We start from the raw sequence: 15,318 nt of genomic DNA on the forward strand, positions 1-15,318 counted from the left end.
TATATGTAGAATTTTGCATTGTATGTTGTATTGAATATATCATGATGAGATGAGAGAAAATGTCTACTCGTGGTCAAACACTAAATTATTTGCACAATTTTTATTTCATAACATTCTGTCTGACAATTGTTGCCTTTTAGTTACATTTCAGATATGCACCGTTATATTAGGCGTATCTATAATCTTACTACTCTTTTATGTCACTTGTCTTGCACAAACACTGAGTGTATCAAGAAGCACTTGAACTTTGCCAGTCAATTGTTAAACGGCTACTTCTGGAATATTAACTTATTTTCGATCAAGCATGCCAAAAATGTGTGTCTTAGATTGACTATCTTGGTATTATGCAGAGAGTGCTCTGCATTGATTTTCTTTGACCTGCATAAAAGGAAATGGAGGAACGACATATAGACATAGATTGATAGACAAGAGAGGGAGAAAAGTATTTTTAATTGGCAGTGAGTCCTCACCAGTGTCAAATGTTTGATGGAATGACTGATTTGTAAAAGAGAGAGCTTTAGACTGTATTCACAAACAGGAGAAAGGATTTGGAGGAGTTGGGGGAACATTTTTGAGAATTAATTGGTTGATATTTAACCAACTCTCTGCAGGGATAATGTGTGCACACTGTTTGATCACACACTGAGCATCTTCCTTCTTTCCATTGGTCTTCACTTCCTTTTATTACTGTATTGTTTGTTTGTTTTGATCATTGGCACAGGATCACTCGATCCACAGTAATGCTGCCAACCCTTTTTGCCTGTTGCAGAATTTGCAGGCAAAACATGCAGTACATGCTATCACACACCACAAAATATGACACAATTGCCATTTATAACAATTTGTGCACAAATACCTGTCCGCAAAATTTAGAAATAATAAAATGTAAGGGATCAGTGGGTTTTATCGTTGTTCTCCATGGAGCCAGAGTGTAATTAGCTTTCATGGCTGCAACCTTCCTTTGAGAAAACCTTGATAAGGGTAATCTATTTCCTCCCACTCTGAGGCAGCTGTGAGCCCACCACTGTGGTCAGCTGCAGATTTCCCTCTGTTGCTGTGGGTAGAGAAAGTCCTGTATCTTATCAAGGTGGGAAGCAGTAATGACCAAGGGTGTGTTCACGCCTTTACTTTTGATTAACCCCCAAGAATCCGAAATGAGACATTACCCATTGCCTTATTTTACATTTAATTTCATAGAGCTGTCATCCTTTATCAAATCCAAATAAAGTGAATGCTTTTGATTCTTAGAAAAATATGAATGTGCTTCTATCATAAAGAACGGATGAAGTAAGTGTCTTACAACAGGGAGAAATGGTCACCAATATTAAATGACAAACTAGTTTAGCTCTATAATTGTTTATAATCTTGCGTTTGCACTGTGGGACTGCATCTACATAATCAGCATTAGCATTTCAACCACAACACATTAGTGGAGCAATCCCTGAATACATTTGGTCTATTTTAACCAAACTAAATAAATAAATAAAGTTCAAACCTTTTCTTCATCTAAGCCTATAATTAGTTGACATTTCTAACTTTCTCCCTCATATTACTTTGCCCTGTTGTAGTTTTATTGTTAGAGTATGACATACCTAGAATCATGGCATACCTAGCACAGTTGAAATCTAACAAACAGCATGATTAACAGAAGTCAAACATTGGATCGGAGACATTTGCTGTCAAAGGTGTCCATTTGTAAAGAAGAGAAGAAGGTGGAGAGGGTGCTGCTCTGCTCCAATGTACATAATGGTAAACATCCTTCTCTGGGGTACTGTTGTTTCTCTAGTGAGAAACTCCTCCTGAGAAAGACTCTCCTAACTGCCCGAGTCAAGAAACCTTCGTGACCTTGCATGTTGCCTCTATACTGCTGCCCTGGGGGGAGGCCCAGCCGCTTTTAGTGCTATGCTGCATTGCAGTGCATCTCTCTTTCTGTTTTGTCCTCTCAAACAGTGGGCTGCTGTAAGAAGATAACCTCTCTGTGCTGGTTTCTAACTATAAATTATTTTCTCCTCTTCTGTATCTTCAGCTCTAGCACTTTGGCGTCTTTGAACCCTGAACACAATACAAGATTGCAGTTAGAGCCTCTGAAATGTTCTCTGCATTTCTGTTCTATATCATCAAGGCAGCTCTTCTTAATGACCTTTTCCCATTCACTGCTAGCCTTCCAGTCCTTGACCATAGCCACACTGTCTGCCTGCCTGTCTGTGTTGTGTCTGTTTTGCTAAAGGACCACATTATGTCAAACTATATTAGAATTGAGCAAGTCCACTGAACCATACCGTGTGTCACGTTTTGCCTCGCATCAGCATGAATAATAAGGTACTTTAGATGTAGGCACCAAAACCACATTGTTAGGTTTAGGAAAAGATCAAGTTTGGGTTAAATGTGACACAGTTGTAATTTGGATTGAATTAGGCACTAAACTACTTGGATACGGTTAGAAAAAGATCATGGTTTGGGTTAAAATAAGTAATTTTACAGTAACATTACACACCTCCCGTACGTTACTTGTACTTGGCCATGTGTGTGTGTACTTTCCTTGCCTTGGTGAGGCAAAAACTGACACTGTTCAGTATCCACTAGTGGACTGATGGATGTCTTACACACTTTGGCATGATACCGCCAGGGGTTCATTTCCATGTTGTGTTCTCCATTCCTAAGTTTCATCAGAGGTTTATAGTATTTAAACAAGTTCCTTAGATAGTTTTGCTGCAAAGACGGTACCCACAGTTTGGGTCATCAGTGTTCTTTCTCCAACTTGTACTCAGAGAAAAGTCAGTCGATCATTCTCTAATTTAAAGGCTTGCAGCACGATGGTAAGCACTGCAGTGCTCCATTTTGTGCATTTTAATGAAATATTTTGACATTTTGAGGAAGACATTTATTTGTTTTCTTGCGGAGAAAGATATATATAAAGCTACCTCCAGCAGCCGGTAAATCTGGCTTAGCACATACAGAAGTAGGAAGAACCAGGTAGCCTGGCTCCATCTAAAGGTCAACAATGTTTACCCACGTCACGAAACCTCTCAGTTCTGCTGCACAATCCAGATTTTTGGAGTTTGAAAGCATCATCACACACAAAAACACTGGCAAGACTTCATTGCACTAATGTGAAAAGCGTGTCAAAACCCATAGCTTTGGTATCCAAGGACTTCCTGCACAGCTGCCTTAATAATACAGTACTCCAAAGAAAAGTTACAGTTGGGGAAAGCTCAGTTTCTGTAATCCAAATGACCCTGTGTTCCTTTATAACAGTACTTATATTTAATTTAAAATAATTTGGTCTGTAATCTGTAATTGGGTGTTGTGGTGTTATCGTTGTCACACTCCCAGTGTCTAAGTGGAGAGAAAATCTAGACGAGCTGACACTGTAAAAAGCATGAATGTGTCCATTTTTTAATCAAGTTATTTAGGGCATGTTTGTATAGTTTCCTCTTCTTGTCATTTTGCCTATTCCCCTTTTTTGAGGCTAAAATGTCTTTCTGTCAGCTCCATAAAGAAATATCGTGATCATTTAGATCATTTTCCAAGCTTTGACAAGTTTGCTTTTCTCACAGGTAATAAAGGGAAATGACTAGAAGAGACACTTATCGCTTTTCTTTGGGAAAAGGCATGTACATTCAGTGGTGCCTGAAGGAAAACTTCAAAGCACATCAAGGGTTGTTTCTAAAAGAGTCAAATATCTATGGCGACATAAAGTCTTTACATGCTGAACATTATCTCATTATTATTTGGATGCTAAATAAGTTATGTTGTGAAGTCCTTGATGAAGAACTGATTAGGGAACGTGTGTGACATAAAAACATCTATCAGAATGTGGAGACATTTATACTCTTCATCCCATTTGCTGGTGTGTTTCATGCTCGATGAGTTTTCTCTTTTCATCCTATGTGGAACGCCATATGTGTAATTGGATTTATAAATGCCCCCAAGAGCACCGAGCAGAGATCTGTTGCGTGATGGATAAGTTACATTTTGTACCGTTTTGCACCTTGCACAGTGGGACAGTCGAGGCTGGTATCATTTTGGAGGCTGATATGGTTTATGATTATGGTCCGTTTCCCGGCAGACTGATGGAGCTTTTCTCTCAAGTCACTCGAGTGAAACTGAAGTTCTCATCCACAAGTTACAGACACAAAGCTCATTAAGACACAGTCCATCACACCCCACTGCTCACTTTCAAACATCTTCTGCAAACTTCCCCTTCTCATCTCTTTCTCAATTGTCTGCAACACACATACGCACACAAACTTTAATCTTGTTTCATCATTCTTGTTTTCCTTTTCTACGTGTTCCTTCATTTCCTTTCACCATCTGGAGTTGCAGTGGGGAACGTATGATGCTACACTTACTGCTGGGACACTCCTTGGCTCCCTTTTGGTTTGTTTAATATATTTTGATCTTTATTATTCGAAATTGGCTCCCCTACAGCTTCTCTTGTACTTCATATCCCAGAGCCACCCCAGAGGACAGGGTGTAGAAAAAAAAAAGGAAATCAGGAGAATGTCTGACTGGACAGGATCCTTTGAAACCACAGAGTGGTGAGATCTTTTACAAAAACACAATAGCAGCCAACAATTGTCAGACATGATGAGCTGTTTATACACTATCAAGTATTCTATTCCCAAGCATCAGAATTAAAGATACATCTGATACTGAGGTATTTTTTCTCTCTATTGCTCCCTGTTACACATCTGTTCAACCAACCATTGTGTCTGTTGTAGTTTAAAATGCATGAATAGGCCACTGTGCTGCATGATATTACTGTGTCTTGCACCACTTGAGATTGCCAACTTGTTCTCTAGTATTTTCTAAAAATGTGTTTGTCACTAGCGTCAGTACTTTTGGTACAGTAGAAAAAACATTAACACTGTAATTCAGTGGTCAACTGTTGTATAAATGTTTTATTTGCCTTAGAGCAAGTGAATCTGTATTGTTGTTGTGCATGTTTCTTTGGATGAGAGCTGAAAGGCCACATGAAAAATTAAAGCAAATGCTTGATCTCATTTCTGAAACTGGCTTCAACTTTAACCGGATTTATTGTCAATGTCAGGGTTCCATTTAACACAAATCTATATAACTATGAACATATACTGCATATAAATGTCTTGTAAGAGCTTCTAAATGTCAAATTCAGTGTCTCATTATCATTTGGCTCATAAGCTTTTTTTTTTTGTTTTGGATTTTTCACTTCTGCTAGTCACACAGTACTTCACAGTAAAGATGTGTTTTTTTAAAAAAAAGAAGAGAAATCCTATTGTTGGCCAGTGTTATACAGACTTTCAACTTGTATTCATAATGTTCATGTTGCTGTTGTGTATTACCAGACCACCTGATATCACAGCAAAGTGTGTTATACACAAAGCAGTCCACTAGAGGATACTGTGTCAGTGTCACGTTTTTGCCATGTGGTGGCCCGAAAAAGCACGTGGTTAGGGTTTGGAAACAAACCACATGGTTAGGATTACGCACCAAAACTGCTTTGGTTTAAAACAATTCACGTCACCTTGTCCCAGACTTGAACATTGGCCCCTTGGACGAAAGTCTGTGACCTAACGTCATCTCCCTCCAACGTCCTTACAGAGACTTCACTGCCTTTTGTTTAATGGCCTTCGTCACAGGACATATGTTGTATGACCACAATCACATGAAGTGTCTCGGGTGACGTGCATCCACTTTTTACGTCACGATGAAGCCAAGTGCCACAAACAATCGCTATTAGCTGCTCGTCAACAGGCATGTGTGTGTTACACGCTTTGCTGTGACATTGGACTGGACAAAAAACATTTAAAGAAATACAATACGTTCTTAGATGCAATTATTCTGGAAAATCCCCTTTAGGGCTCATGGGCTGAAAGAATAACTCTTTCCAAGAAGACTTTTCACACAAAATGACAAATTGTAGCATGAGAGGGATTACAGATATAAAAGCAAAGAAAAACTCAATATTACTCTTAAATGTCAGCAGCTTTACTTTTAGAAAAAAAAAAAAGTGACATTAAAAGTGAATATAGCACAAGAACTGGAAGCAGGTTACATTTTTACATTAGCAAGCTGCATTTAAGGTCAGATCAGGTGAAAAAATAATATTGTCTTTGATGTGTTGTTATGTTATGTAATCATTGTAATTCAGCTTTTAATTTACGTAATATGGACCAACATGAAAGGCAAACAGTAGTTCAAGTTTGGAGATAAAAAAATTTCTGCTTAATAAAACCTGAATCTCACATTTCCATACTGCAGCAAACACAGTTACAGACTAGTGTGCATGCCTCGTCTTTGTGTTCAAGCTGTTTCACTTTCAATGAGCTCTGACTCTGACTGGGCTGAAAGCATAATATAAAAAAAAATGAAAGCGAGTCTATATCCTATAAGGCTTTAGTTTTCCCAGAGGGGAAAAAAAAACTAGAAATAGTACAACAAATCATATATTGTAGGAGGAGTAGTGAGTTTCACAGCACAGCAGGTTGAGACACAATTGCGAAACAATTCTTTCTTTCGACAACCGTTCTCCACCATATTATTCCAAGTGTGTGAGTATTGCCGAAGGCAACTTCAATGGTACACAAAACAACTAAAAAGAGACACAAAGTGACTTTAAAATGAGTACAAAAACGTTTTAAATAATAATAAAACAAAACAACTACACAGCGACACAAAACGACTACAAAGAGACAAAAAAACCAACTACGGAGAGAAGCAAAACAACGACAAAGAGACACAAAACAAGAAAGACACAAAGTGATTTAAAAGGGATACAAAATTACTAAAGACACAAAATCATGATAAAAAGAAAAAAAATGTGTATAACAGAGACAAAAGGAGCCAAAATAACTCCTAATGGACTCAAATCGACTACAAACTGTTTTCCCTTTTTGTCAGTCTGGGTGTCTTGCTCCTATGTAGGGGAGGTCAGGGGGCCTTTACATTTCTGAGCCCAGGAGTTTGTTGTCTCATAATCTGTCTCTGCTGTTGCTCACCACAGACACAGACACATCCAGAAACACTTTACAAAGAGAGAAAGTTCCCAAAGTGAACATAAACCCGGAGAGTCAGTCAAAGCAGACAGTCACTGATTAAATATTTAAACATACATTGTTATTATCCCCCAAAATGAACACCCTGGTTATGTAGCGTATTTATGAATTCTACTTTTATTTAAAACAAAAAAAAGGAGTGTTTAATGTGGCCTGCGGTGCTAAAACGCCCTACACCCTCAGCGGATCGACCCACCGGGCGCATGGGACGCTGAAAACTGGACTCATTTCAGACACCAACACGACACTGATTTTATGGTTTGTGTAACTTAATTGTATTTACTACGGTGGACAAGAGGACCAATTTCACTACAGATGCGCGTGACTAAAACGACATTTGTGTTTGTACACCCAGAACAGCGTTTGGACATGGCTCTGAAATCCGGACTGCGCTCTGGCGTGTGAACATGGAAAAAAAAAAAAGCCCCTGCTGAAAATCAATGACACGGTTAGTGTGTGTGTGTGTGTGTGTGTGTGTGTGTGAGGGAGAGAGAGAGAGAGAGAGAGAGAGAGAGAGAGGAGGCGGTGTCTGGTTACCGAGGAGGAGGAGAAAGCTCCCGGTCTGCTCTTCCTCGCTGCTCCCTTTTTTTTTTTGCCGTCAATCCTACAAGCAGTCGGGTGCTACCAGAGTGCCCGGGGCTGTGGACTTATTTTCTACTCCCGGGAATCGCATTTGGACACCAACAAACTATCCCAGGTAGGTGATGCACCGCTACCGTCCGCTGATGGAATTTGGCCCCCCCCCTCAAAAAAAAAAAACACCCACATTTACAACGAAAGTCAATTTTCGCCCGTTTTTGTCGACTTTTCTCGGCGCTGCTGTCGGATGGAGGAGAAAAGCAGAGGGGAGCCAAGACAAAGCTCCGTGGGGGTGGCAATTGTGTTGACGCCGCTAATTGCTTTTGAAATTGGCGGAGGGGGAAGCTCGGGAGCTAATCGTTTCGCTGTGCCCCATCTGCCGCGGTGACAACTCTCCAATGTTTATAATCCGATTAGAGGAAGGATCAGCAGTTTGATGAAATGATCACTCCTGAACAGTGCCCCGTTCGGCTGTTCTCCGCTCCATCCTGACCCGTTCTGCGTCACAGCGCGAGAGTTCTGTAAAGTGTTTCACTTCGTTCTGCTCTTCACACACTTTGCAGCATCCTGCGCTCCTCGGTGTATGTTTTCTCTCTGAGTGTCTTTAGCCTCTCTTTTTTTTTTTCTTCCTTTTTTTCCTTACCCCCCCCCCCCCCTCTCTCTCTCTTCTCTGTTATCTTTGCTTTCAGAAGATGTTCTTCTTTCTGCTACCTGTCGTGGCTCTCTTGCTGAGCATAGAAACGGCGGTCTCCGGGAACAATAACGAGAAATGGCTGGGCACCGTGGCTCAGTACAACAAGGACAGACCCTGGAACAGATTCAGAGATGTGAGTTTCATTCAGAAACTTAATATCTAACCAAAAATGGGCAATATAACTAGCTTCATTGTTTGTATATTTGTGTGTCTTAGTAATTGTGTGTGTGTGTGTGTGTATGTATGTGTGAGAGAGAGAGAGAGAGAGAGAGAGAGAGAGCGAGAGACGCCCTTGATACACCCTGTGAGTACTTGAGCACCTGCCAGCAGGCATAATCCACCTTGTAGAAACTCAGCAGGTTCAAACCCTGACTGAAAGCCAATCAGACTCCGAGACAAACAACATTGTACTTCTGCACATGAAGGGGGAAAAAAATTCTTCACACCTTGTGGTTTGACTCACTGAATTATTTCCCTTCTGAATTGCCTGTTTTTTTGTGCCAGTGTTTACATTCTGACACATCATCATTTTATTCTGACATAGATTTCAACTAACATCATCACTTTCAATCAGAATCAGAAAACATGACTCTGTGGCTTTTTATGTTACAGCTATTAGTGCAGTGGCGTTTCATAACATACAGCGCATCTCCACAGTTTCTCTTCTTCTTCCCTAACAAGACATTTTTTTTTAATGATTTTTCTGATGATGAATGTAAAGGCTGTAGTCCGGGAGCTATATGTTGAGGTAGTTGTGCAGTTCAGTTGTGCATTATTCTAGAAGATCCATTAAGGTGAATCACAGAGGCTTGTTTCTTGAAGGATGCAATATCAGGCATCACCTGGAATGATATTGCTTTATCCGAAGTAATGTTATCTCTATAGTTGTCTGAAGGCTAGATTTAAGGTATAGATCAAATATATGAATGCATAAACATTTGTGTGTTCTTCTGGTGGAAACCATGATTGTCTTGGCATCATGGTTTGAAAACTGGCTTGCAATACTTAAAGTAAAATACTGAGTGGTCTTGCGCTGTGACTTATGAAAGGCCTGTGGTATGCAGTAGATGCTTCAGATAAGGCTGCTGAACGTGCACTTTGAAGTGTGAGTGGGATTCTCAAGTTTTGACTACAGTGACACAACATGTGTACTTTCTGTAAAGTAAGCACTGAAGCAGAGAATCAGTCAGCTGCTGTGCAGCCTCATTGCTCAAACCCGTAGAGCTATTTTTCTATTGTTTTAGAAGAAATGTATCAGCCCGAAGTTTGGGGAAATTTGTATGAAATCGTTTACAAGACGTCTAGGATATCCCAATTTGAAGGAGTGACGCAACCATAAAAATGTACACTTTGAGTTTGAGCATCTCCGCTTCAATGAAAAACTGAAACGGAATGTATGTAATGTTTCCTCATGGTGTGATTTTTAACAACATGACCTTCACCTCTGTTTGTGTAACAGCTATCTGCTTGGGGACTCCTAAATAGGTTAGGATACCTCTCAAGATGTCTTAAATAATTCACCAAGAGAGACCAAATCGTAACACCCAGAGATGTTTATACATGCAATGTGCTCTTAGAAGAATTAGGACACGCCTGTGTTCCTCTTTGAGTATGTCGAGTTTTGTTACTCGAAATACTCTCGATGATACTCGGCTTGCTCTGGCCTGAATTACTTTATTGCCAGTCACTTTTTTTTTCTTTTTTTTTTTACATTTAAAATGCATACACGTAGACTAGAATACTGACAAAGGCAGGGTTCAATGTCTATATTGACCTAGCACACTCTCCAGTCATCATCAGGCTAATAGTGACAGTAGTATAACCACTAGTCTTCCATTTGATGCCACATTCTTAACATTATGATGTCCTTTGCTGCTGTTCTCCAGACACTTCCGAAGTTAACTTTGGCCTTATTAAAGCTGTCCTTTCCCATACAATACTGGAGCTGTGATGTGAGAGATGGTCGTGGCACTATACACTCAGCCAAGAGCTCTACTACCGGCAGTGTGTGCGTATGTCTCTTGTGTGAGTGCTGCCCACTCTTTATCCCACTCTGTGGTCTCCTGCGCAAATTAAACTCATTAACAGGAAACTGTCAGTGGAGGGGGGAGGGCAGGAGAGAATGGGAGAGGGGGAGCAATAGAATAGGTGAAAGGTTGTGACATTTATGTTTAATATTTTAAGCTGCCAACCAAACATAGGAGCTGCTGTAGTGTTTATATGTGTGTGTGTGTGTGTGTGTGTGTGTGTGTGTGTGTGTGTGTGTGTGTTGTCAGACCTATCACAGGGAAATCTGATGGTCGAAATTTGTCTCCTGCACCATTGGCTGTTTGTCCCACTGTCTTCTTTCCTCCTCCATTCTTTCTTTTTGATTTATCTCCTCCTGTTTGTGACACCAAATCCTCTAATATCACAGATCTTAATAGGAACTTTGGTCTGTATCAATCAATTTCAACCTACAAAACAATCCTTCTTGCCAGCATCTAAATTTGATTAAGATAAGCCCGCCTGTTCTTGAGGGACAGTGCTCCAAGGCCTCTTTACATTCTCGGCTGTGCCAGATGAAAGTTGGAAATTATAAGTAATTTGTGCTGACATCATTGGTTGTAAATCAGATACATGAAGACTAATTTTGACCTTTTTCTTTTTTTAATCAAAAACACCAAAGCTACAATCCCACATTGAGTCTCTCTGATCCACATTTACCAGCCTGTTAATCAGAATATGACTTGAAATGACGTAGAATGCACTGATAAGCCTCACATTCCAATTTTACCCCTCTCCATGACTGGCTTCCCAGACACGTCTTTTGGTGGTGTGGCCAAAATGCGTTTAATGCTTTGCCAAATTTCCACAACATGAGAGTGGTGCTGATGACAGAACACCATCTTACATGCCTCAGTTAACACTGACATCGTCTGTGTGACCAAGATTCACAAATCTGACCGATTTGGCCTGTTCATTGGCCTGCCTATCAGAGATATATTGGTAATGGTCTATAGTTTGGCCGATATGCAGATATGCTTTGTCTGTGGAAAATAATGCAAAAAAAGATTCTTGGGGTAAATTAGAAATTGTTCTACGTGTGTTTTGTTATTCAAAATGATTCAACTCCCAATGATTTGAGGGATCATTGCAAAAAACGTGTTCATATTTAATGTATATGTATAGAATATTGGCCAATATATCAATATTGTTTTTTGTTTTACTTCTTAATATCGATATTGGACCCAAAACTCCAGTATCAGCCAGGTTTTACTCGCAGATAATCGGTGATGTCACAGAAGTGGCCAATATGAAGAATACTGTACATCATAAAAAACACAATTATTCAGAAACAGTGTCATCATTACTCAGATTGTCAAGTAGCTGATTAATGCTCAAGAGGATGAGAGTTAGAAGACGAGCATATCACAGTGGAACAGATGGTGGGTGAAGTCTGAATAATTACTTGATTGTCAAAATGTAAAATATGTCGAACCTGTTTAATAGCTAGACTTATTGGATAATTGGTTAAAAAAAAAACATATGCTGTATGTTATGAGGATTGGGTATCAATTAAGTTCCATTATAGACTGAAGTTCATCTCCACTTTAATCCTTTGTTACATAATGAAGCACAGTTGGTGTTTTCAACAGCACTTCATGTCTGTTTGTCAGTCAGTCAATTCACCATCCTGTTCCCCAAGTTGTGAACTCCACCTTTTTTTCCTCCGTTTTTCTCTCTTCCTCTCATTTTCATCCTCTGTCTGTGCAGCAGCGAATGACCCCGTGCTTCCTCAACCATATCCCTCTCCACCCACCACCCCTCACCCGTCCCCTCCCCAACCCTCCCTCTCCCTCTCCCTCTGCCCTCACCCGTGACTCCTCCTCTCTGCTATTCTCCTCTGTCTGCCATGTTTTACTCTGCATCCCTGTTGATGAGCCACTTGCTCCCCCTCCCTGCATTATGCATGAGGGTCCGTTTCTTGGCAGAAGAGCCGGTAAAATAGTTAAATGATCAAAGTTCAGGTGGCTTATCTTGAAAACATAAGGAAAATGGGGTTAGATTTATGCTTCTGCCCAGTTGCATTACTAATAACCTGACTGTAATGTGGAGGAGGACAAATGTAATCTAAGCGATAGAGACTTTTAATCTAATCCATTTTTATAGAGGAAAGAAATGCAGTAGGGATTTAAAAATGTCTTGTCACCAACATTTTGTCAGTTTAAAAACATTTTCATTTGAAACAACTCCAATGTCTTTATTACTGACTTGTATACGTGATGTAGAAATTAATTTCAGCTGGTTTGCGAACAAAGGGGCACATTTGTGTAATACATGACACAATGTTAAGACTGAAGTGTGTTGACAAGCTTGCTGGGTGAGCTCGTCCAAATCCTCACAACTGTGTCACAGTTCCATTGTGATTAATTGCCTTCATTTGCTTTTCTACTGCAGTGCCTATTATTTCTATTATGTCGATTGTATGCTTTTGAGATTTGCCTCGGCTCATCAGAGGATACCTAAAGGTTCTTGACCAAGTAAATTGTTTCTTGTTGTTGTTTAAGCCAACGGTATTTCAGTTTTCCTTAGTTTATAATCAACATTTAAATTTTCACACGCTTTTATGCAAATAAAGTATAGCTGCAGAGAATATACACACATTGGTATGCAGCACCTGGTTCAACCGTGTTTCTGTTTTAGACGGGGTCATCTTTGTTTTACGCCTGCAGCTGTGTTGTGTTGTTGGTCGCATCAAAGTATTCTGGTCAGGACTAAAGTGAATATGAGAGGTCCAGTTGGAAGAGTGGTAGAACTAGCAGCAGTAACAACAGACAATCTTACTAACCAATCCAAATCTAGTTACAGAGCTCTACCCATGGAGCATCCAAGTGCAATTAGACTGATTTAGCCTGGAGTGGAGGCACCAGTGTCCACACTGTCAGCACATTGGTGGTGGGCTTTCACCCGCTCCAGCTCTCCTCCAGACAGAAATACCGTATATTTGGAAGTCTGGAATCTGAGGACACTCTCTTCAACTTTAGAAGATAATTATGGTCCTCCACCGTTTCTAAATTATGGAGGTAATTACTCCACCTTACTCACCTTACGTTTCAGAGCTGCTTACTGCAGTTTTATAAGCCCTCGGCAGCAAATGGAAGAAATACTGTATAATAATTTGGCCCAATCATAGTTGTAACATTGCAGAGTTTATTAAACGGCAAAGTCATAAAACTGGAGACATGCAATATAAGTGTTTAAAGTTTGGATAACAACAGTTTGATAATCTCCTTGTATATTTACTTTTTATACAGTAGTGAAGTCTAACAGCAAATGTGGTCTGTAGATTGCTGAGCTGGCTGGTTTGGGCCAGCTCTGCTCTCCTGGCCTGAGCGAGTCTAATATTGGTGGATTTGTGTTGTGAAAGGAAATGACTGGGTCATTTGTATTGAGGTAAATGTACAGTAATCATTTACATTTGAGGGTCACTTTATAACCTGAGCATACGTTTCATCTGTGTGAAATGTGTTCAACAGGACTCCTGGGATGTCATGAGCCCGACAGGAAAAAGAGATAACTTAACTAATGTGCGAGTGTTGTATATTAATGTTTACTCTTACTTGTCTGAGATTGTGTCATCTTGCTTGGTCTCGTCTTGGTATGGGTATCGAATACCTTCTAGCATCAGGCTAAATGTGTGTTTAGTATTTGAATTAATTGGACTGGACTTTATGGAGACAAACTCTGCTTTCTGCTTACGTTACATTTAACATTTAAGAACTTTGCTTTTGTTGAATTTTAAAAAAAAACCAACATATTTTGCATCAACATTGAACAAAGCTGTGGTTGTCTGTGAAAGTTAAGCCTTATGTTCACAGCCTGATAGAAAATGGCGTGTTTACCAGGGACTCTGTGTTTGTAACAAGCTCCGTAGGTTTGGTAAATGACACTGGGGACAGCAGACCTCCAGAGGGGGGGTTGTACATGAGACAATAGCAACCAATACATGGCGTTGAACACCTGGATCCAAAGGAGTGTTCTGTTCTCAAACTCAAGACCCTGGTACATTTATTTATTCAGTGTCCTCGGCTAAAGATGTTTTCGGGGTTTTGCAGGAATTTTAATTTGGTTTGTTTATATCTGGATCTGCCGGGCTCAGGTTGCTATCAGTGTTGAGCTGGTTCAAGTTCAAGAGCTGGTGGTTAATTTCGGATCGTTTATTGTGATTGGCAGTGTGGATTTTGTTTTCTTAAAGGAATATTCTCTTCATTTTCCTTTTTAAAATGATGGTTTACAGTGATGTCATTTTCCTTGCAATTGTTCAATAAAGGAACTTTAAAAAGCCTCCTCTCCTCTCCTCTCCTCTCCTCTCCTCTCCTCTCCTCTCCTCTCCTCTCCTCTCCTCTCCTCTCCTCTCCTCTCCTCTCATCTCCTCTCCTCAGAAAAGGCTGTCATTGCCATTCTAGCAGCCTCCCTTTTATCTTCAAGAAGTGGAAAAGTTTTCACACTTTTGTGCCTGTTGTTTATTTCTCCTGAAAGAGGCTTTTCTTGTCCCCCTCCCCCGACTTTCACCCTTTTTCTGTGTGAAATTCTCTTCTTCCACCGTGCTTGGATGCTGTCAGGTGTACAGAAATGCATTAAAATCATATTTTTGAGGGGCATTGGATGCCTGCTGGATATTGCCAGGCTGGCTTTTCATTAGCTGGTGGGCTTGGTGGCACGTTGAAAAACTTTGCAAGTTCCAAACTGTGCACGCATGTGGTTACACTGTAACTATGTAGAGCGTCGAGCATTACAGCAGCCTCTCGCAGCTCATCCTCACAGTGAGAATTAAATGTTGTCGTTTTTTATCAGCAGTATTCTCTCTTCAGAACGACAGTCTATCGGGAGGAGGGGAGGGGGGGGCTGCCAGTCAAAGACTCCAGCTGTGAAGAAAAAAAAAACAAAAAACGAGGGCTCTGTGTGTGTATGTGTGAGAATTTTCGAATCACTTCATTTTTGTTCAATGGAAGCATCTGAAGTGAC

At 40.2% G+C, this 15,318-nt stretch overlaps 1 protein-coding gene across 2 annotated transcripts in view; it reads left to right on the forward strand.

The window, feature by feature from the left end:
- The first annotated feature begins 7,579 nt into the window (after positions 1-7,579).
- Positions 7,580-15,318, forward strand: part of spock1 (SPARC (osteonectin), cwcv and kazal like domains proteoglycan 1) — a 105,278-nt gene continuing 97,539 nt past the window's right edge. Inside the window, exons 1-2 of one of the 2 annotated variants that reach the window (XM_069170538.1) lie at positions 7,580-7,734; positions 8,306-8,443. In XM_069170538.1, the coding sequence (XP_069026639.1) occupies positions 8,309-8,443 (135 nt within the window). In that variant the 5' untranslated portion in view covers positions 7,580-7,734; positions 8,306-8,308. The remainder of the gene's footprint in view (positions 7,735-8,305; positions 8,444-15,318) is intronic. The other variant, XM_069170537.1, reaches the window with a different exon arrangement.

This window comes from Embiotoca jacksoni, unplaced genomic scaffold (assembly GCF_022577435.1).
Source record: "Embiotoca jacksoni isolate LCO1_2020_lvr unplaced genomic scaffold, fEmbJac1.0.p SCAF_5, whole genome shotgun sequence".
In the NCBI taxonomy this organism is placed as follows: domain Eukaryota; kingdom Metazoa; phylum Chordata; class Actinopteri; family Embiotocidae; genus Embiotoca; species Embiotoca jacksoni.